Here is a 22146-nt window from a genome sequence, read left to right on the forward strand (position 1 = left end):
AGAGTATTTGTCTTTGGCTTGTATTTATCATTTTGACACCAGAAGCTTTATGTGTTTCATTCTGTGAAGCGGCATTGCCTTCAAATAGAGACTGCTCCTACTTGAGAGCTTCTTTTACTCTGAGGGGCTAAGCTGCTGGAGGGCTGTAAAGGTCAGTAGTGAATTCCCTATCTCTGGCTGTTCCTCCCCAGCTCCAAAGAGGACCATGTGGCTTTCCTTAGTGAACACGCAGCTCACTTTCAGAGTTTTCCCAGTAGTCTTCACTGGATGCTAAAAATATTTTATCACTTGCTTTTGTGGTGTTCCATTTTCACAAGTGGATACTAGAGATTTCTCTTTGGAGTGCAGTTTTCACAGCCTTCAGTGATGTTTATTACCTTCCATTGTGCTATTTTTGGTTTAAGAATGATTCAGTATTCAGAGCCAGATGGACAGTTTTTCATATCTGGGTATCTCTTCTCTGTTGTATCAGTCATAATGTGCTACCATTTCTCTCTGGTTTAAAACTCCATTATAGATATTTGCTCATTCCTAATTTAGGCAGGTTGACAAAGGTAAGGAATATCAGATCTTCCCTATCAGCAGGGTCTCTGCTAGATGTGTACCTTGCTGGCCTTCAATTTTGGGCACTTCTAAAAGAGTGACTGGTGTATGTGCCAAGACTTCAAAATTAATTACTGACTTGTAGCTTTGAATTCTCACCACAGAAATTATTTTAGCGTTACCTCTGGCCAAGAACTGTTTTCTTACCAGCCCATAACTTGTATTTCTTAGAGATAAGATACATGTATAACAGAACATACTAGGTATCTTGGACTTATAGAAGGTGCATCAACGTCACTATATTTGTCTCTTTAAAGAAATGTGGACTAACTGTGTACTTTACAACAGGCAAAGTTCCCTTCCTCCTTTCATTACAATTCAGGCTCTGGTATTGCTGTGGTGAAATCCAGCCTGCTGGTGGTGTCCAAGGATAAAATTACAGATATTTTAGATTGATTTAATTGGTCTGTATGTCACTTCATTATACAACAATTAGCTAGAGTTGAGGTTAATGTGAGTGGTGATTTTTACTTCTGGTATTAACAGGAAAATAGATTTCTCTCATGCTCCTGAAGCCTATTCTGGGTTCGGGCTGAATGAATTCCTAGTTCTGCAGTTAGAACAGAGCACTCTTTTTCCAGCTTTTAAAATGGCAGCAATTCTTTCATGGTGGCAAGCAGCAGATCCCTCATTTTTCTACTGAAGTGTAGATCATCAGGATAATGGATCAGCTGAAGCTGACCTAAAGGTGTGTTCTGCCAAGAGATATCTTTTTGCTCATCCACTCCTGTTCTCGAGCTTAGAGTGGCTTGGGGAAGTGGCTGGCTGTGAGATGGATGCAGTAGCAGACAGTGGAGAAATTTTTGGGAGGTCAGAGACCAAGGGTGGCTCCTTTTTGAGACAAGCATGGTCAGGGATTGGCTTCATAATTACTTGGCAATTAATTTCCTCCTACATGATTAAACAGTTCATTCACCTTTACTGGGAAATCAATGTGCCTCCTCTTTGAGATTTCATTGCTGTTCGTAGAATCATAGCATGATTATCTTGATTTATATTTTTACATAGCACAGGCTAGTTTCTTGGTGTTTGTCTCAACAAGATCCCACATTATCTTTATTCCTGAAAGACTACACAATTTCTTGTATTTTCTAATGGTTTTGAACAAAATACAATTTTATTTTATTTCAGTGGCTTTGTTTTTCTTCGACTGATTTGTCCTGCTATCCTGAATCCAAGGATGTTTAATATCATCTCAGGTGACTATGTGCTTCAGATCAAATCTATACTTTATGCAGCAAGAGACATGAAATCACTGTAGTATCTAAGGTAGCAAAACAGGAAGTTTTTTTGAATGCTGTGTTTCAAGTCAAGTTATCCACATCATTTGGCTAACTTCTTAGGGTATAGGCTTTTCACTCTCAAAGGCTTGATTGCAGATACCCCCAGTATAATTTAAAGTCCAAAAAACATCTACTGTGATATTTAATAATAAAATTTTGAGTCAAGTCTAGCAATGTTTAATGTATTTTAGCACTGTGAAAAATGTAACTATGGGAACTTCAGACATCATTTTCAATACAGTGCAATGCCAGAGTTAATAGCTGTATGCAGTGGTATTTCTGAAATGTACAAGTTATAAAGTTGGTTTGTGTGTCTACAGAGCTTGGAATACATTTGTGCACCTAGAAAATTTTTCTTGAATAATTTGAATGTCCTGCTTAGATGGCTTCCAGCCATTAAATACAGTAGATCTTAGATACAGAATCTTAAAAATGAGAAAGGGATGGCCTTCAGAAAGGCTGAAAAATAGGAAATATAGGAGAAAATAAAAAAATCTGGTTCAGAAGATCTTTTTTCGTTATTCAGAGACAGTTTTTAAGACAATGTGGCTTGTTTTCTTATCATCAATCTTTAAACTACTAAATGAGAAGGATTGTGTCAAACAAAGTTCCTTTCTCTCACAGAGTAATCATTTCTGTACACACTTTGGAGAAAGCATTTGAGAAACATGGCCTGGAACAAGTGATAATTTCTTTGGCATTTTATTATCTTTGGGTGGTTTGCAAGTTAGGTACTCTCCTAACTTGGGTTGCCCTGTGACTACAGGTGTAAAGAACTACTTAAAAAATTTGAGTAATGCCTTTTGAGCTTGTCCATTACAATCCTGCTGAGTTACCTCCAGCTAGTATTCTCGACTGCTGTTAAGGGAAACTTACAGACCATATAACCCTAAAACCCTGTCAGTGGAATGTTTTCAACCAGGCCATTTACCTTAACCAGAGAAAAGTAATTTTCTTGGTAACATCACTTGTTGGAAAAATTCCGACTTCAGTGGTTAATGTGAAGTGTTTATAGTCGCAGTCAGTAGACTGGAGTTTCATGGAAATACAGGCTATGATTGCATGTAACATTCGCTTTGTTTTCCTGCTGCCAGTAACTTGTCAGTGCCTACTTAAGTGGGATGTGGGTTTAAGCAGATAAGAAAAATGTAAACCTTTTTTTTTAAAATTTTTTTTATTTCAAAGGTAAATGTTTTAACAAGTTTCAACAAAACTCAAGTTTTGAGCAAATGGTTATCATTTCACCTAACTCTTAGTAACATTTAGTTAGGTCATGTTTTTATTTTGCCTTCTTGGTCTGTGCTACTATTACAGAAAATAAGATTATCAGATTAAGATGGCTTTTGGACATTACAAAAGCAATATATTTTACTTTACCAAGTGATATCTTTCACATGCAGTTGTTTTATATTTAAAAAATCAATAAAAATATGAATGGGAAAAGAATTTATTTTCATGTGACTGCTGTTAATTTTAAATCTAATGGCCAGTGACTCTCTACTGTGCATTCCTGCCAGATTCTCCTTCCCCCACTGCTGCAAGAACACTGACGCTGGTCGCCAAGTCTGTGCAGAATTTAGCAAATCTGGTTGAATTTGGAGCTAAGGTGAATATAATTTTACATACAGAGAACAACCTGCAGAGAACTGTGCTTCCAGTACACCTTTCATATGTTCCTGTTCAATGCATGCAAAAAATTTGTTGCTATTTTCTCATGCAGAACCTATGACTTCCTCTTCCTTTACTTTGACCGTGCGTTTATCACTTGATAGATTGGTGTTTTCTGTGGTAGAGCACTTCAAAGCTGTCCTGTTTATACTATCATACTGCTAGACATAATGAAAACTCTAAGTCAAGTGTACTTATTGCACTAATAAGCCCAAGCTTTCAATGAAGTTTCTATTAAAACACTAAGAGAATGCCAGCAGTGACTGGTATCAATTTCCAGGCTGAAACGTTGCTAAAAGTACATCTGTTGACTTAAGCATAATTAACATGACCAGGCTGGTGTGAGAAGGCTGTTTCTCTGACACACAGAACTTGGAATGTGAGAGTTAATGACAAAACAGGAAAGAAAGCACTTGTTCCTGATGATACCTCTATACACAGAGCATCTATTCATTGCAAGCAGGTATTTAGAGACACTCATGTTGATGCAAATTTCTATCTGTATGCATGCGTAAGAAGAATTCTGAATCACAGGTTGTCTATCTTTTGAATACAAGAAAACCAAATTCTGTAGTCTTTTGACCGCCAGCACACTAGACATTAGAAATACACTTGAAAAAAATATATTATTTTTATTTACATACTCGTTTTGCAGTGTCATTTGCCTGACTGCACTGTGTTCATCTCAGATGTGACAATTATCTTGGCAATGATTTGTTAATGAATACTTTTTAAAATTATTAGGAGCCATATATGGAAGGGGTAAATCCATTCATCAAGAGCAACAAACATCGCATGATCATGTTCTTGGATGAGCTTGGGGTAAGTAGTTAAAAAAATATTTGCTGAAGTTACATAGCAGAATTGTAAATTAAAATTTTTTACACTTCTTATTAACTAGCTCAGTAATGCATCAGCTGCCACATAATTTTGAATGCTTTTATCTGAGTATACTTTTTAATACTTATTTAAAAATTCCTGGTCTGTCATATGGAATTAAAACCATAACTTATCTGTGTAAGATTTTATTAATTTAGTGCCTCTGTAAATGTGAGAAGCTGAAATAGATTCTATAGCCATGAGATTAGAAATATTGGGCAAAAATGCAAACCTTTCACAAACATGTTTTTAAACCAGAAATTTTTATATATAACTTGTCACATGGTTTTAATCAGAGACTGAAGATAATTTTTCTTTAAAAAATAGGTTGAATTTCAGTTAGCACTGGCAAAAGCTTCACTGTGTGCATTCTACATATTGTAGTTTGAAAGTGAAATGCTGTCACTCTGTTCTTACGAAACATGACTATTTTGTGGGTGTGACTGCTGTAACAGGAGTTAGGTCATGTATTATATGTATGTATTTTAAATGCAATAATTCATTTAATAAAGTGAGATGAGAAAAATATGCTAAGCATCCTGAATTAATCCTTTAGAAGTGTCCTAGAAGGTATATCTCAAAACACTTAAAAGTGTGGCATGTGGGTAGGTTCCAGATGTCATCCTTTTCTGATAAAATCACAACTTCTCCATATTATGATACATCAGTTTTCTTTAAATGACAGATTTTACATGAGGTCTCTGATAACTGTTGGTTTGAAAATATCTGTTGGATTATTCTGCTGTTTTAATTGCAGCATTATTGGTTTATCATCAGTTTAATGAATTACTTAATAGGTAACAGCAGATTTTGCTGAATTTTGTTGCTTTTCTCTCATTTAGATTTTAAAAAGCTCCTAATGGATGGATTTTCCCTTCATTTAGAGGGTTTGAGTCTCAAAATGCTGTAGGTTTCTGGTGAGCTCAAAGGTAGAGCTCCAGATCTTGTAGTAAGAATCCTCCTAGCACTACAAATTGCAGTATCCTCACAAAACACATGCCTGTGAAGAGAAGAAGGTAAACAGATAATTAATAATAGAAGGGTGGACTGGAGGTTTAGCTGGAAAGACCAGAGTTGGACTTGGCACCCTAAATCTGCTGTCTTTTACTTTGTTGAAGAATGTTCCTGAGCTTCCAGACACCGCAGAGCACTCTCGAACTGACCTCTCCCGTGACCTAGCAGCTTTGCATGAGATCTGTGTGGCACACTCAGATGAGCTCCGGACGCTCAGCAACGAACGAGGGGTGATGCAGGTGAGTTAACAGAAATCACAGGTAGTGGGTGCTGAGTCCTGAATTACTCCTCAGTACTGATGGATTCTTTTGTGGTATTTTGGTTAGCAGTATGATGTTGTATTTCACCACGGGGTTATTAGCTGTGAAGGAAGTTCTTAATCCATAGTTTTGTTCCTCCATGCAACAAAACCAACTAGCTTTGGGTGTTTTTCTAAGTTCCTGGAGGAAGCCTTAAACCCACAAAATTACTGTCTCCTGACAGACTCTCTCAGTTTTCAGATCTGGATTTTTTTTTTCAGTTGAGAACCAAATTCACTTTCTTTAGCTTTCTATTAACACCTCATTTCTGCTTACTAGTTTGCCAGTACACTTGTATGCTTGGAAAACTGCTGGCAAATTTTAATAGTGTGTTGTGTTAGCTGTACACTTCCTCTGCCTTCCTGTTAACCACAAAGAAGCAAGAACATCCATGAGAGGACAGGCAAAGTCCATAACATCATTTTAAGACTACCCTTATTGGCTACGGAATCAGACATTTTCTCTTTTTAGCAATGCATTTAAACTTCAAGTCGCAGGTCAGATAGGCTGATGCTGAAAATGCTGCTCAGGCAGGCCTTTTCCGTTCTTCAGTAGCTAACATGTAGTTTTACTGACTCACTCTTTTTTACAGCATGTTCTTAAGAAGCTTTTGGCCATTACTGAACTGCTACAACAAAAACAAAATCAGTATTCGGTGTCTAACAACATCAGGTAGCAGCTCTCTACCTGAATTCCGCATGGATCCAGCACGCCCAACCTGGCAACTCTCACCAGTATCACTTCCTTCTTGCTCTTGCCAAAAATAGCACACCCTGTCACATTCCCAGTGATGTGTGAACTATGCAAAAAGAAAACAAAGATCCTGTTGGTGAATGATTGTACCAGCAGCTTTTTTTTAAGCTATCTGTGCAGGACATTTGCACTTTTTTTTTTCCACTTGGAAACAATGAAATTTCACAACCTCTGAGCCTTGGTGTACAGTTAACCTTCTGCAGAGAAAATGCTGTGACTGTGTCTAGGACTTTGAAATTTTCAGCACCTCTGATTGCCAAAGTTTTTGCTGTCTGATTGGAAAAGAATTATCAACTGACATGAGAAGAAAGGCATTGTTCTGACAACCAACTATAAATAACCGGATAACATTTCTTACAGTAATTTCTGACTGGTTACAATAATTATGACTTTTGACTGTTTCAACCACTTTTAACTTGTATTTAGTTTCCAGAATTTGATGTTATGGTAGGAACAACCTTTACTGTACATGTTTTTATACCATGCTGTTTCTCTTGCTGGAATGATGTTAAAAGAGAACATGCAGAATGGGTCTTGTCAGCTTTATTTTTTTGATGTGCCACTGATTCAGTCTGAATAGTTCTTCCATCAAGAACTGTATATCCAGATAAATCACAATGCTTTTGTAAAATGTTTACAACAGTAAATAATTTGAATTCACTAAATTTATTGATCATTATATCAGACATGCATGCATACATTAAACCATTTTATAAAATAGGTATTGTTTGGTCTTTTTTGTACTGTAAGTCTAGCAAAAATATTTTTATAAGTGAAAAGTAAGTTTTTAAAATAAATCAAGCTGCATATTTCTAACTCTATGAAAACTGGCTTCATGGCTGCTGTGGAAATTTTTTAGTGTTGGCACTGGTGGCATACTTTGCAGCGTTTACACTGTGTCACTTTTTGAGCATGAGTCCTCAGACAGCATTACCTTGTCCTAATGCCTTAATTTGTACATCTTTGGGTGAGAAAATATGTTAAAACTCCTTGCATAGGTTGAGATTTAATAAAAAGAAATGCTTCCCTGTGAGTGGGCTGACGCACTGGGAGAGTGCCAGAGAAGCCAGGGATGCCCCAGTCCCCAGAAGTGTTGAAGGTGACGTTGGACGAGGCTTGGAGCAACCTTGTCCAGTGTTCCTGCCCACTGCAGTGTCACAAACTGTTAAAAAAAATTGAGAAGTAAAATGTGCTGTTGATTCAGAGGGTATTTCATCATCAGTGTGTGTTATGTTCTAGGCAGTGATATAATAATAGGGAATAAAATGATTCACTGACAAGTCTAGTGAGATAACCACATAAAGAATTTTAACATACAAACACTGTTGCAAATCTTTACAACATCTAGAGTGTTTTTCCTATCTGTCAAAACTGCCAGATCACTGTCACATAAAATCAGAGACTTTGCTTTTGCACCTTTGCTGTAATACTAAAGTGGCTCTTGCTATGTTGCCCTGGTCTCCAGCTGGAACAGCTTCTTGAAGGTGAAAGCTCCCAAATATCGTATGCATGGCACTGGCAGACACATGTGATGCTCCTCCATAGTGACAATACATGTGTTTGCAACACCTTGTTACTATAGAAGTCTTTTCTTAGATTGTTCCATAACCATGCCAAGTCTATGTTAAACTGCATCTCAGACAAGTAAGTAATTTACCTTTCAGTGTGTCCTACTTAAAACTTTAACAGAGTGTGTAAAAGGGATTCTTTTGTAGATTTGGTTGCTTTGGTACAGGCAATATAACGTGGTAAAAATACAAACCGGAAGACAGAGCTGCCTACCTAATTTACCTGTTAAACACAAAATGCAGCAAAGACAATCAAACTGGGGAACACCCAAAGCTGCGTGTACGTGTTGCTATTGTAGAACTCTCACTGGGTATATGAAAAGGAAATAAATCAGCTGGTGCTCATAACACTACACTGCAGCCACATCAAACTGTTTCTGAACCAAAAACAAGGGTCAGATTTCTTGAAGCAAATCTTGCTAGTGTTGGATCTGTAATAGATGAGGGTTTAATTGAACCACAACTTTTTCTTTTAGGAAAGTAAAAAGCTTTACTGCCAAGGTAAGAACTAACAGTACAAAGACCTTATAACACATAATAAGGAACCTGTGGCAGGCAGTCACACCTGACACCAGAGGGTGGTAGGAGTCCATCTTCCTTCAAAGTAATTCTGAATCCACAAGATCATCATCAGTCCACTCTTCCTAACAGAAGGAAAAAACACAGCACCTTGAGTGACATTTGTAGGTGGTGGTGTGGTGTTTAGGGGCTGGATTTAAGAACTTACAGAGAAATTCCATGAACAGAAAACTAAAAAAATATTTTAACTTGGGGCAATTCAGGCCTTTAACCTTAAAGCTAGTTATCCATACCTATGCTTACAGTCATGGACACAGAATCATGTTGACACACTTTTCAGCACCTGAGATAAGGAAGCAGGAGCTTTATGTTGGATAACTATGTAGAGATTTCCAAAATAGCTCATATTGCACCTTCTACTGATGTCCTGTGCTTTTCATGGCTTTGTAGATTACAGTCTAATATCAGCTAACTACAGGATTAATGAAGCCATTGTTAAGATATGAGCAGTTTGCACACACTGTAAGCTTTCAAAAAGTTAAGCACACTTTCTGCTTGATGTCCTGGCCAGCTGAGATTGCTCTTTCATGTGGTTATTACTCAGCAAAAAATACACAAGTAGAAACCCAGTTCAGATACATCACTAATGAAAAACCGTGAGTTTCAGGACCTTTGGAACTGTAAGAAAGTTGATCATAAAGTGCTGTAGGCTATGTGAATATCCTATCAGGTTACTCCTTTAGGAAATAATTAGAGATATAAATTAAAAACAAGATCCAAAATCAAAATTGCCTCAGACCATAGCAGAGTAACTAATACAAATTAAACTGGGGCAGGGAACAAGTGAAACCTCCAAAGCTCATATGGAGCTGTTAGTTTTAAGTCATTCTGTCATAAAGTGAACACTTTTTCAAGTGCCTGTTTTATGGAGTTGCCAGTTTTAGTATACTTTTGAAGACTGGCATTTGGAATGAAAACTTACTAAAAATTTTTGCAGCAATAAAATTATAAAATAAGTTCAAGGTCCTGCATATTGTTAGCATATACCTTCAATGCCAATTTTATTATAATCTTGTCTTAATAATTTAGAGTCTCATCTGACACTATAGCATCAACCTACTATGGATAATCTCTAATAGCAAGACACAAATCTTGTATTTTATCTTCACATTTTGGTAGGTGACCCTCTTTAGATGTTAGCATGTTTTTCTAAATGCCATACTTAGTGTGTCTTAGACTATCAGTATCCAGCATCTTTAGTATCAAAATGAGTCTAATTAAAAAGGTTCTACACCACTGCCAGCATGGACTCTCTCCTACCCATTGTCCAAACAAAAGCTCTGGAAGGTGTTCATCTCAGATGCGAAGGACGACCTTAACACTGTTTGTATTTGTTGAGTCACTCTTGTCAGTTTATCTCCACCTTAGTTATACTTGGTCTTATAACGCAAAGTACTAGCAACCAATCTGTAATTCATGCAGCCTTGTTAACAAATTGTCTGACATAAATTTAGTCCAACACTCTATACTGCTTTGAGCAAGAAACCAAATAAAGCAAATAAAAACTTCCAAAGCACAATAAACAGCAGGAAGCATAGTCTGCATGTTCACTCCCCTTTCCACAAAAGACCAGGAATGTTCAAGAACACTTCAAGTGCAGTCAGGTATGAAATCTGGCTCACTTAAAGTGAAAAGAAAAGTTGAAAAAGGTTCAGTCTGAACAACAAATAAAATTATAATACAGATGCATAAATTTATCTCAGTAGCTGTGTCACTTTTGTCTTGGCATTAAGGGTGAAAAAAAAAAACAGGAAAAACTTGTACAATAGGTTTACTAACCTCATCCATTTTACATTTCTTTGTCACATATTCATCATCTTCATAACCTTTCCTTTTCTTCCTAAACCGGAAGAAAAGTGAAATGCATAGATATTTTTATAAGTTAAGACTCTCATTATTTGACCCCAGGATTACAATATGGACATACCTGTTTCATTAAAAAAAATACCAAAGCCTCAGCATGCAGTTTGCTGGAAGTTCAGGGTGCAGTCCTCTGCCATCCACATAATTCTTAAGAAAACATTAAGCCTTTACAGCATTCTTGTTTTAATCGCCTGATTTTAAAGCCCTTAGTTCTCATCACATACAACATCAAGTGGTCACACCTTAGAAGCCACCCAGTATTCCAGTTTTGTTTTACAAAATAATCAGCTTGCCGTGCAGATCTGCACAAAAGAACCTGTTCACGTATTACTGAAAGCACTACTTTGAGTCTTTGACCTCTGCTTCCAGTAGATACAGCAAGCAGGCAAACACTGTGTGCACATTTAAGGGTTTTCATTTTCCATCACTCACACAGGTAAGAAAATATTAATGTTCATATGCCAATAAAAAAGGCCAAAGTTTAACACAGCCAAGATATACTTACGGGTTTGTATTAAATGAGAGGTCCAAGCTGTGACACTTCTCTAATTTCTGTTTTAGAGCAGCAACCTCTTCAGGCCTCGGCAGTTCATATTTTTTAATGAGATTTTTCATGCCTAAAATGGCAACAACACAGCTGTAAGCACACAGATAATTTCTGGTCTGCCTTGTTGTGTTGGGTCTGCATGGCAAGATGTTGGTAGTGGGGGGCCTATAGGAGTGGCTTCTGTGAGACGCTGCTAGAGGCTCCCCCTCATGCACAACAGAGGCAATGCCAGATGGTTCCAAGATGTATCCAGCACTGGCCAAGGCCAAGCCTATTAAGTGACAGTGGATGTACATCTGTGATACATTTAAAGGGCAAAATCCAAAAACTGATGCAACACTAATGGCTGCAGGAAAGAGGAATGAGAATATGAGAACATCTACACTCTACCAGGGTCAGGGAGACCCATGCGGAAGGAAGTGCTCCAGGCACAGAAACAGATTCCCCTGGTGCAGACCATGGTGAAGCAGCTGTGTCCCCTCATGGAGGTCAGCAGGAGTGTGGAGCATGCAGCTGCACCTGCAGCCTATAGATGAGGTGACATTGGAGCAGGTAGGTGTGCCTGAAGGAGGCTGTGACCCCTTGGGAATACTATGCTATGTACCATACCATGTAGGGAAGAGAAACCTACACTACAGAATGTTTGCTGGAAAGACTTGTGACCCCATGGGAGACTGGCACTGAAGCAGCCTATTTCTGAAGGGCTGCATCCCGTGTAATGGACCCACATTAGAGCATTTAATGAAGAACTGCAGCATGTGGGAAGGACTCATGTTGTAAAAATTTGTAGATAACTGTCTCTGAGGGAGGGACTCCACACCGCAATGGGGAAAGAATGTGAGGAGGAAGGAGCAACAGAAACACTGACTCCCCCCTGCACTGGAGGGAGAGAATTCATGAGTGAAATTAAATCCAGGAAGAAGGGAGGGGTGAGGGAAAGGTCTTTTTAAGATTTGGTTTTCACTTCTCATTACCCTACTCTGATTTGATTGGTGATTAATTAATTTCTGCAAGTTGTGTCTGTTTTGCCCATGATAGTAACTGTAAGTGACCTCTCTCCCTGCTCTTATCATGAACTTGCTATTTTTTTCCTTTCCCCTGCCCAGCTAGGGAGGTCAGTGATAGAGTCTTTGGTGGTCACTTGGCAACTTTGGTGGTCACCCACCACACTTGTGAATCACACGACCCTATTCAGTCTCCAGTGTGGCTAAGTATTGCTTATGTCATAGTCATGCTCGAGCCAACAGGTCATCCTTCCTTTTCTTATTTTAACTACACTGAAAGTATCCAGCATCACTAACTCTGGATTTCCTTAAGGCAGAGTTCACATTACTCTGCTAACAAGCTTCAAAATATACAGGTATTTTTTGCAATCAACACTGTACCTGCTGTCTTAAAAATTACCAGTTCCAGTCTTTCTAATAATGCAAATTAAATTTACAAGTTTTTTTTTCTCTACCACCAGTACTCTGTAGAAGTAATTAACAAATGTTTGAAAAATTTCCTTCCAACCATCTTATGTTTACAGAAGAGCTACCTTTGGGCTAAAGCTACCATCCACAAAAAGACTGAAGTGAATAGTAAGTGATCCCAGCATTCCCTTCCATCGCAGCAGTGGAAGTTTGAAGACCTGATTTGTTAGAAGACCAGAAAGTAAAGGACATCTTAAATTTTATAAATTAAAGGTAAATTGAATTTGTAGACCCTGGTTACTTGTATGTTGCATTCACTGCTCATGTCAGCCAGCCTAGTTTCACTGCCACCAGTCCCATTTGAAGTGCATGCATTAGCTTAATGCATTCAGTAACTGATTACTTACTGGGAATTTCATATAACAGCCTTTTCATTTAAATACAAAAAGGTAATAATCAAGTGTACTACACTTCCTTTTACTATGGTAGCATTCTTAATATTTGTAAAATACACACACACAAAGATATTTCTCACACTAGTGAAACTAAGCATCTTCTGAAACATCTTATAGCTGCAAAACAGATGTGCAGTATAAATACTGGCACATCACATTAGTCCTTTATCTGGTAGTAGTAGTTATTACATGCAGGCTTTGCCTGAAGCTGTAATGTTTAAGATACAATGACTTAAAAAGCAATTTAGTTCTGCCCTACAGATACCATTATCTAGTTCTCAAAATAGATTTCCCACTTCTGAATCAGCTGCTAGCACTTAACTGACTCTAACACTTATGTTCTGAAAGCATCAAGCAGGTCCTCTGCCTGTTAATTTATTTAATTTGTTCATATTAATTTGTTTAATTTATTTGTTCATTTTGTCATTTTGTCGTTTTTCCTCTTCCATCCACATGCTGGGTAGTTCATTCCACTGTCTGCAGTTTACTTATGCATGCCTTAAGATGAAGAGAACCATTTGAAGCAGACCCTTCTATCTAAAGCTTTTGTAATTTGGAAAAAGATGGTTTTTCCTCATTTTGAGATATTCTTTAATATAATTTTCCAATGTTTACTTACATTTCATTTCATCTAGTAATCTGGATAAGGTTGATCTGTCCTCTTTCAGCATAAGACTTTCTGATAAATAGCTGCAAAGAGATATTGAAGAAAAAGTTTTTAAAGTGTCATAATAATTTATGGCAATCATTAGTAAGTTAGTAAAAAGTGTATTATTTTTAATTAACATCTCCCAGAGCTTTATAATTAGATAAGTAAGAACGCTTTGTTTACTTAAGCACTATAAAGTGATAAAAAAGCTAATCTGTCACTAAGAAGGTAACAAAAATATTCCACCAGTCACGAAGAAATAGTACTACCAAATTAAGTATTTCTAAGCCTCAGAGAGCTAAGTCAAATTAAGTTTATGACTTTATGACAATATCATGCTATTGTACAAAATGCCCACAGGACAAGCAACCACTACAGTGGTTTTCAGACTGAGCAACAGCAGAGCATGCAAGACAGGCCTGCTTCTTTTGGCAGCTGAAAGCTATTAATAAATGTCTTGCATGAGCCTATAGGTCCTTTCCTCTTTCCAATGAGATCAAACTTCCCTTTAGTAAGCACACTAATGCAGACTGCCTGGATAAAACAGACATGAGCAATCGTCCTCACCAACACCCACAACAACCAAGGAGTTCTATCCCTTCCCCCATAACAGCAACAGGTTTTCCAATTCCCACGTGTTCTGTACCACCTCTAGAGCTGCACCTGACCAGATCATCAGATTCTCTCACGTCTGGCAGCAAAAACTCACATCAAACAGTAAATGACAAGGTTATAACAACTGTATGGTGCAGACAGATAAAGACTTGAATTCTTCCTGAATGTGCAAACAAAGTTCAGACACCTTGAATCACACATTATCTACAAATTATTTTCGTTCTTTTTGCAAGCACAGTTTTCTGAATTTTGGCATGAGCAGTACAGAATATAGATTTAAGAATGAGATCAAGTTTCAAGTTAAAGTAAGCACCTGAATGTTTTTACACAATTCTCAGAAGACAGTGAATCCTGTAAGGAATACTCCCAACACTCCTTATTTTAGAACTAGAGACATTTGAGATACATTTAGAACAGATGGAAGATTTTATTTTAAAAGAACGTTTTGGATTTAGAACAGGTGTTACACACCAGATGCAAAATGCTCACAGGTAGTGGCATGATATTAAAACATGCCAGGTACATCTCCTTACAGCAACCACTTCAGCTGTTCATCTGAAGAAAAGCATGTTTTGTCTGTAAGAGAACTAAACAAAACAAACTACACATTTCAGCAAAAGTATCAAAGTGTTTGACAGTACCTCTGCAAACACCAGTGGCAAAGACACAAAAGGGCAAGAAAAGATTGATTTAAAGCAACACATGACCCCTGGTGCATATCCATGGAAACTGAACAGTTGCAGCAGCCAAACACAGCATGTTATAGCATGCCCATTAGCTATCAGTTCAGTGAAATTTCAGTTGACTCTCAGTTTCAACCATATTTCCACTTTCTTCCCTGTGTAACCCTCAAACTGAGTCTGAAAATCCTATGCTAATCTAATTAAGGCAAAGTCATCAGTTTTTTTTAACTTCTTCCAAAGGAATATAAAAACCAGACAGCAACTGACTGCTCTCATCACCTATTTGTGAAAATTAACAGTACCACTGCCATTCTAAAACAAAAAGAACAGAAAAGTGCTAGCAATCACTAAATACACAATTCTAGTAGTTAAGAATGTCTAGAGCAAAACAATTTTATACAAGAAGCAAACAGATTGTTTAAATCACGCATATAAGAAAAAAAATACTACCTTTCCATATTAATTCCTGCTCTTGAGCCACTAGATAATATCGCACTGAGAGCGATCTGTGAGGGAGTAAAGAGCAGATATGCATCTGTCAGAGCCACTCGGTTAAGGAAGTCATCAGCTGTTTTCCTTAAAATTTCAGGATTTTCCAGCACTGGATAGCGAGTCTAAAAAGTAATGATTTAGAAAAAAAGGCAGCTGTTTGTCATTCCTGTTCATAAGCTCAGAACACACAATTCAACAGTATTTTATAAAGTTGAAAAGTAGCAGACCATATCTTTATTCCAAAAACATCCTAAATAACTTAAAGACCACAAGTAAAACAACTATCTTTCAGGTATCTGTCTATCACTATAGAAATTAGATCTTTTAAATCGCAGGCACAAAAGGAAATAAAGTTTTTCAAGATAATGCATGACAGACTTGTATTACTGTACTACACAGAGCATAAGCATATCAGAGAGTATTACCTTAATATCAATTAGAAATCCCTCAAATGGCCTGTATGGATTGTGGATGATGAGATGGAAGTTCAGTTGCTGAATAAGTAGCAGTTCATATTCCAGTATTTGTTCAAGAGCTTTTTCCTGTCCAAGAGGACTTTCTCGAAGGTTACCAACAAACTGTGCACTGGATACATTAAATTCATCTACTTTGCAGGCCAAAAATGTGCATGTTAGCCTTGAGGAGGGAAAAAACCAAAAAAGCAAACAATTGACATATGCAGCATCCATTCATCCATATGTTCTGAATACAGCAAAAATATAGTGAAACTCACCATATTTTGTCTTTACTTCTACTTAAGCTCTCAGATTTTCTTTCTTGTTTTTTTTTTCAGGACTTTACAAATATAAAAATCATACCTCTAATATTCCATTTGATAGAGTAACTCAAGAAGTGTTGATAACTCACATTATTATCCGAGGATGATGCTCCATCACTGAGTTATTGAGGTAAAAACGTTTGAAATACATGCAAGCTGTTCCCTAAATTGAAAAAAGTGGGGAGGGGAAAAAAATAAAAATGGACTAAGATAAAATAAATATAAATACATAAAAATAAAAAAAAACACCCACAAACCAGGAAAGTTTGGATATATACTACAGGCACACAGGATACACTGAGCCACTAAGACACATACAGCCATTAAATGTCATTAACTATTTCAAACTTTATTTTTGCCTGCAAGAACCTTACATTACAACTGTAATACAAAATAATTGTCTTTGTTTTTAGACACGTTATAGAAGACAATGCTTAAAAAGCCAACAGTATCTTTATGAAAAGAACTGGGTATTATAATGAAATTTAAAAATCAAAGGCTGAAAAAATCATCCAGAAAGCTGCAAGCAATTTAAACCATTTGATTTTTTACATCAGTAAATTTTGCAGCATGTTCATCAGCATGAAAGCTGATGCTTTCCAAAATGAAACTCTGCAGGAACTACTTCTCAAACATCAGTCTGGCTTCACAGAACATGCCATGGGAGTGACTGCTATCTTTCAAAGGCACCCTCAAGCGTGGTACTCTTCACCACACCTGCGTGGAAAAGGGAGGACTAACAGGGGACAATGTAAATCATACATCTTAATGTCTTAGTGAGAGAGAAACAATTTCACTCCGTTCTTCAGCTCTACATCCCCACTTCTCCCTTATGAAAGACACTCTTTTGCATTCAAGACACATAAGTTCAAGGTAATTTTGCTTTTCCTTTGTAGGATAATATTTTGCCAGTACACAATCCAGCTTATTTTGTGGTCAGAGAAGCAGTAATGCTGGAGAAACATCTGAGTGACAACCCAAATTTCGGATCGTCTCCTTTAGCGACTGGGAGATTGTTTCATTGTATCATCAAACATTACCAGCAACCATCTACGACTATTTTGTTTCTACTCTTCGCTAAGGGGAAATAAAACAATTCAGTTACCCAAGCAAGTTTAAGAGCCACAAGCAAAAGATCACGTTGAAAAACATCAGATTCTGAAATGGCTACACGTGTCAGAAAACGAAACAAGGAGAAAAAAACCCCAAAAAACAAAAAGCCCCAAAAAAACCAAAAAGCGGCCACATACTGTAGTGCTAGAAAAGAGAAAAGAGATAAAGAGATTTAAAAATATCCGCGCCCTCAAGAACAAGCCAAGCAGACAGCAAGCGATGGAATAAGGAGGGCCGAGGCGGCGGCTCCTCCTCGCCTCGCTTACCACAACGGACCGCGGCATCGCGGGCTTGAATGCGGCGCAGAAGTCCAGCAGCCTCTTCTCGTAGTACTTGCATAGCGCCAGCTCCTCGTGCGGCTCCAGCAGCACCGGGTCACCCTGCGGCACCTTGGGAGAAGCAAAGCCGCACCTGAGTCCGCCGCAGTCTCACCCTGCCGCCCCGCGCCCGCAACTCCTGCGTCCCCGCGCACCTTCCCGCTGGCCGCCGCCCTGGCCCGGGCCCGGCGGTTCCCCTCAGCGCGGCGCCGCGCCAGTTCCTCCTCGCCATGGAAGGTCCAGTGCCGGCGCTGCGTGCTGCTGTGGAACATTGCCCAGCAACATGGCCGCATTCGCGCGCGGCACGCCGGGAGCCGCCTTAGCGCGTGGGGCGCGGCTGAGCGGGCCCAGGACACTCCCTCCTGGGAGAGGGATGCTTCCGTTTCCTTTTCCAAACTTTTCCGTTTTAAGGAAGAGCTATGGCAAAACAGGATGTCGTAAACTTTTGCAGAATAGCAGCACTCTTGTGTTTCTCTTTGGTTGTATTCATATATACTTGCAAATTTACATTGCACTTGTGCAGCCTTAAGTCGAGTGCTGGGGACAGTTTATGTAAGACATTAATGTAAGACATTGTAATGTCCACAATGTAAGACATTAAGCTATTGTAGAGCATGCAAAGGAAGGCCACAATGTAATACATTAAGCTATTGTAGAGCATGCAAAGGAAGGCCATGAGGATGATGAGGGCCTGGAGCAGAAGCCATATGAGGAGTAGCTGAGGCCACTTGGAATGTTCAGCCTGGAAGAGACTGATGGGAGACCTCATCATTGCAGCCTCCAACTTCCTTGTGAGGGAAGAGGAGGGGTAGATACTGATCTCTTCTCTGTAGTGACCAGTGACAGGACTAAATACCATGAAGTTAAGTCATTGGAGGTTTAGGTTGGATATCAGGAAAAAGTTTTTGACCCACAGGGTAATTGAGCACTGGAACAAACTCCCCAGGGAAGTGGTCACATCACCAAGTCTGATGGATTCAAGAAGTGTTTAGACAATGCTCTCAGGCGCATTGTGTGATTTTTGGAGTGTCCTGTGCAGGCCCAGGAACTGAACTTTATGATTGTGGTGGGTCTCTGCCAAGTCAGAATATTCTGTGATTCTGCTCCCTTAAGTTCCTTCAGTAGTCTTCTGCTCTCCCCAGATAATCACTAGATATAAAATCCAATTATGCTTTTAAGGAAGCAGCATTTCTTAGCCTCCATGCTTCAGCCAGAAATTTTAGATATTACTGTTTATTATCTAATGTTTGTATTTGAAGTGTATGTGGAAAGGATGTAGAACATACTTTTGTGGACAGTCACAGGCCTTTTAGTTGAAAGTGTTACCCAAAAAGTTGTGTTCTTTTAAAAGGAGTTTATGCAGCAGTGGGGGAAGATTCTTTTAACCTTAGCACAATAGCGTTTGATCCCTGTCTAGGATTAATGCTTTGTTTCGTATCATACAGTGCTTACTACAAACACTAGGGATAAATGTGGCTTTGTTTTAACTCTCTACATCTGTGACTAATAAGCCTTGTGCCAACTCGTGTGGGAAATTACATAACTTTACTCATAATTTTTCTAATTAATTATTTTAATTATTTCTTCTAATTAATTGTTTTAATTATTTTGAGGCAATGTAATTTTACACTTTGTCATATGCCATTAGAGCCAGCATTTAGCAAGGTTGTAATAAGCCAGTATTGTGGGAACATAGTTTGGGAAAATTACTGAAACTTTAAGTTTCACTGAAACAAATGTAATCAACACTTCAATATATTTCAATGATCTCAGATCTAGAAGGATGTTAACAAACCCTTGCAGACACATCTATTTTTGAAAGTGGACACAAGTAATGCAAAATTCATGAACCGCAAGGACATTTTGCAGAAACTCAAGATAAGGAGGAAAATAACCAAGTCAGTTCAGCAGTTGTACTGGATGTGCTGTTTGGGAAAAAGATAATAAAAAGACTGAAGAACTGGGCTAATTAGCATGACAAGTGAGAAAACAAACAGGAGATAGAATACTAATTAATGAAGATAATTATGGAACTTACAGCAAATGAACATTAATTTCTTTATTTGCTACAGTATAAATAGTGAGAAGTTTTGAAAGTGGATGTGTGTATTAGGTGAAGCTATCACCATGCACCCAACATATTGAAAAAATATCACTTTCTAACAACAAACTGATTAGAGAGTTTCTTTCCTGGTTTTTAGTGACAAAGTGGTTCCTTGCAAGCAGACATGACAAAGGTCCTTTCCCTAAACTACACAAGAAATAATTATCTATATAGTCTGAATCCATCAATACTTTGCCTTAAATTACAGTAATCAGCACATCCAACATATATACAGTTTCAAATCTGGCCAAATCTGAGTTCCAAGAGCTATATGTGCAAAAATACCAAAAGGGTGTTGTTGTGCATCTGATTGTGACAGTTCCATCCCAAATTAGAGACTCCTAAATAGTGCACATTATTATAACAGTCAGTTTACTGAGTATTATTGTAAATATGTTATTTCACAACATCACTCGAAGAGTAAAATGTAAGAATAGGAATGAAAATTTCTAAAAAGAGCAGTACAAAGGATAAAGCAGATTTTTTTTTTTATTATTCCATTTCTTTTATACCTTTCACTTTTCAGAATCTGTACTTCAAAGGTGTTTGGGTTTAGGGATACCAAAGAACTACAGACTTCACTGATTGTAGTTCTTCCTTAACTAGAAATGGTGTGATGAATTATTAGTGATTCTAAAATTCAGTCTGAAAGTGGACAAAGGCAGATTTAGATAAAATATCTGGAAACGTAATCATAAATACTCAGAGAAACCTTCTTGTGCTTGCTCAACTCAGTCGAATTTAAATGTTTGATGTCTGTCTTTTATGCTGGTTTTAAACATGTTATATGCAGAGATATTTTTTTCAGAGTTATGCAAGTAGCAAGGTAACCAAGCAAAACAACTTGTAAGCTAATAAAAGCTCTCCAGTAGCCTAGGTATTTTAATGTGTTCAAAAATTTCTCAGAAAAATTGCCCAAAGGTGTAAATAAATACCTACCACCTAAATGCGGAACACATTTTCCAGCTGGTGACCATGAGTAAGACCATGACCCTTCTGCAATGTGTGACACCAGTGAGATGTAGCAGCTCTTCATTCTCTGCTCTCTCCAATCTGTCACAAGAAAGAAGGCAAGGATGGAGTGCCATAATGCTCCAGATCATGAAGCACTTCTGAGAAAGCACAGGGGTGATACTTGGAGAGGAGCCATGAGCAGCAGAGAAAACCAGGCAGGTCAGTATTGTTGGAATGCCAGGCTTTGGAGAGTCACCAAAGCCACTCTGTGATGTCAGACTCCACAGTTCGGTGATGCACAAGGGATGTCTGTCCCAATGTTCCATTGCACTTCTGCACATGTCTGGGGGCTACTGCAACTCCACTTTCTACTTCTCTTCTTCTCACCCATGTTTTCTGCACACCATAGGTATTTCATGCCAGTCACCAAAGGCTCTGTCTTTTTTTCCCCTCCTCATGCCCTTGCACTTCACTTTCTCCAGTCGTGCCTCTACTGACATAAGCAACTCCACCCCAATGACCCTTTTCCCCATTGCTTCCAACATGGACTGATCTGGTCCCAAACTTGGGATTTGGGACAGCATTATTTTAGTCAATGTCAAACTTACATGATGTTGCATATATAGCTGCACTGATGCTTCTCTCTTGCAAGGCTCCCCTCCCCAACATGTGTCTAGTTCTCCTGTCTGTGTTATGCACGGGTTATCCGTACATTTTGGCCATCTCTTGGGAAACACTCCTTCATGGATTGTGAAATCCAGCCATTCTTCTTAGCGCCATCTGAAACTTTTCCTGGTTTCCTGAACCCCCCGTGTTGAATTTCTGATGATCTGTGATATACCAGACTTTAACCTTGCTATTTCCCATAGCTGTGGATCCATTAACTCAGATCTCATTGTTTGGTGATGCCCTCCTTTCCAGGGTGCAGCAGAGACTCCTGCAGAGGGCAGCCTCCAACTAGCAGTGTATTTCCAAGAGTCACAGGAGCAGACATCACATTGTAACATTATTGGGTCGTAGAGGTGATAGTAATCCTAATAATAATCCTAGGAATAATCATAATCCTGGTGGTAGATTATGACTGTGACCTCACATCCATTGCTGTGTAAATTCAGGTGCTGTCAGAGCCTGGGCCAACCTGTGGGAACAAGCACATATGGCCACGGGGAAGGAGTGGAGCTGCCCCATCTGCTGTGATGCACCAGATGATGTCGCTTACGCGATGCCCTGTGGCCACCGATTCTGCCTTGGCTGCATCCTGCGTTGGGCAGAAAGAAACCCTGCCTGCCCACTCTGCAGAAGATCCATCTTGACAGTGAAGTTTTCTGACCATGGTGGAGATGACTACCTACACTGTGTTATCACACCTCCCAGAGAGTTGCCAGAGATAAGCAGCCGGGCAACAGAAGCTCCTAGACGCCTGGCTGAAAACAGATCCCTTGGCCCTGCAGATTCCCTTGCTGCCTCTCCACAAGGAATAACAGCCCCTACTCAGCAGCAGGCTGCAGGAGCAGAGGC

General features: G+C 38.6%; 2 protein-coding genes across 8 annotated transcripts in view; one reads left to right on the plus strand and one right to left on the minus strand.

Annotated features, from left to right (window-relative positions):
• The window catches only part of RASA1 (RAS p21 protein activator 1), a 45638-nt gene extending 38419 nt beyond the window's left edge, over positions 1-7219 (plus strand). For all 5 annotated transcript variants that reach the window (XM_054651713.2, XM_077171839.1, XM_054651712.2 and 2 more), the window contains exons 21-25: positions 1735-1802; positions 3404-3492; positions 4299-4376; positions 5552-5686; positions 6339-7219. In XM_054651713.2, coding sequence (XP_054507688.1) covers positions 1735-1802; positions 3404-3492; positions 4299-4376; positions 5552-5686; positions 6339-6422 — 454 coding nt within the window. In that variant the 3' untranslated portion in view covers positions 6423-7219. The remainder of the gene's footprint in view (positions 1-1734; positions 1803-3403; positions 3493-4298; positions 4377-5551; positions 5687-6338) is intronic.
• CCNH (cyclin H) lies at positions 4167-17919 on the minus strand. 3 transcript variants are annotated; one of them, XM_077171840.1, is made up of 10 exons: positions 17726-17919; positions 17520-17642; positions 16230-16303; positions 15788-15998; positions 15321-15484; positions 13543-13613; positions 11015-11126; positions 10426-10486; positions 8633-8711; positions 4167-5433 (listed from the first exon to the last, which is right to left on the minus strand). In XM_077171840.1, the coding sequence occupies exons 1-9, from the start codon at positions 17861-17863 to the stop codon at positions 8667-8669; spliced, it is 999 nt and encodes a 332-aa protein (XP_077027955.1). In that variant the 5' UTR covers positions 17864-17919; the 3' UTR covers positions 4167-5433; positions 8633-8666. The 3 variants fall into 3 exon arrangements, with proteins under 3 accessions (XP_077027955.1, XP_054507691.2, XP_054507690.2); XM_054651716.2 differs by lacking the exon at positions 4167-5433 and adding an exon at positions 7028-7661; XM_054651715.2 differs by lacking the exon at positions 4167-5433 and having other exon boundaries at positions 7028-8711; positions 17726-17918.
• Between the last annotated feature and the right edge of the window lie 4227 nt (positions 17920-22146).

Source organism: Agelaius phoeniceus, chromosome Z, assembly GCF_051311805.1.
Source record: "Agelaius phoeniceus isolate bAgePho1 chromosome Z, bAgePho1.hap1, whole genome shotgun sequence".
In the NCBI taxonomy this organism is placed as follows: Eukaryota; Metazoa; Chordata; class Aves; order Passeriformes; family Icteridae; genus Agelaius; species Agelaius phoeniceus.

What these genes read in the sequence shown, in the direction of transcription:
- CCNH (XM_077171840.1), bottom strand. Translation starts at nt 17,863, where the DNA reads ATGCGGCCATGTTGCTGGGCAATGTTCCACAGCAGCACGCAGCGCCGG. An exon ending in CGATGCCGCGGTCCGTTGTG is followed by an intron (nt 16,304 to 17,519) that starts GTAAGCGAGGCG and finishes TTTTCAATTTAG; the next exon opens with GGAACAGCTTGCATGTATTT. An exon ending in ATTACTAGATGAAATGAAAT is followed by an intron (nt 11,127 to 13,542) that starts GTAAGTAAACAT and finishes TTGCCATTTTAG; the next exon opens with GCATGAAAAATCTCATTAAA.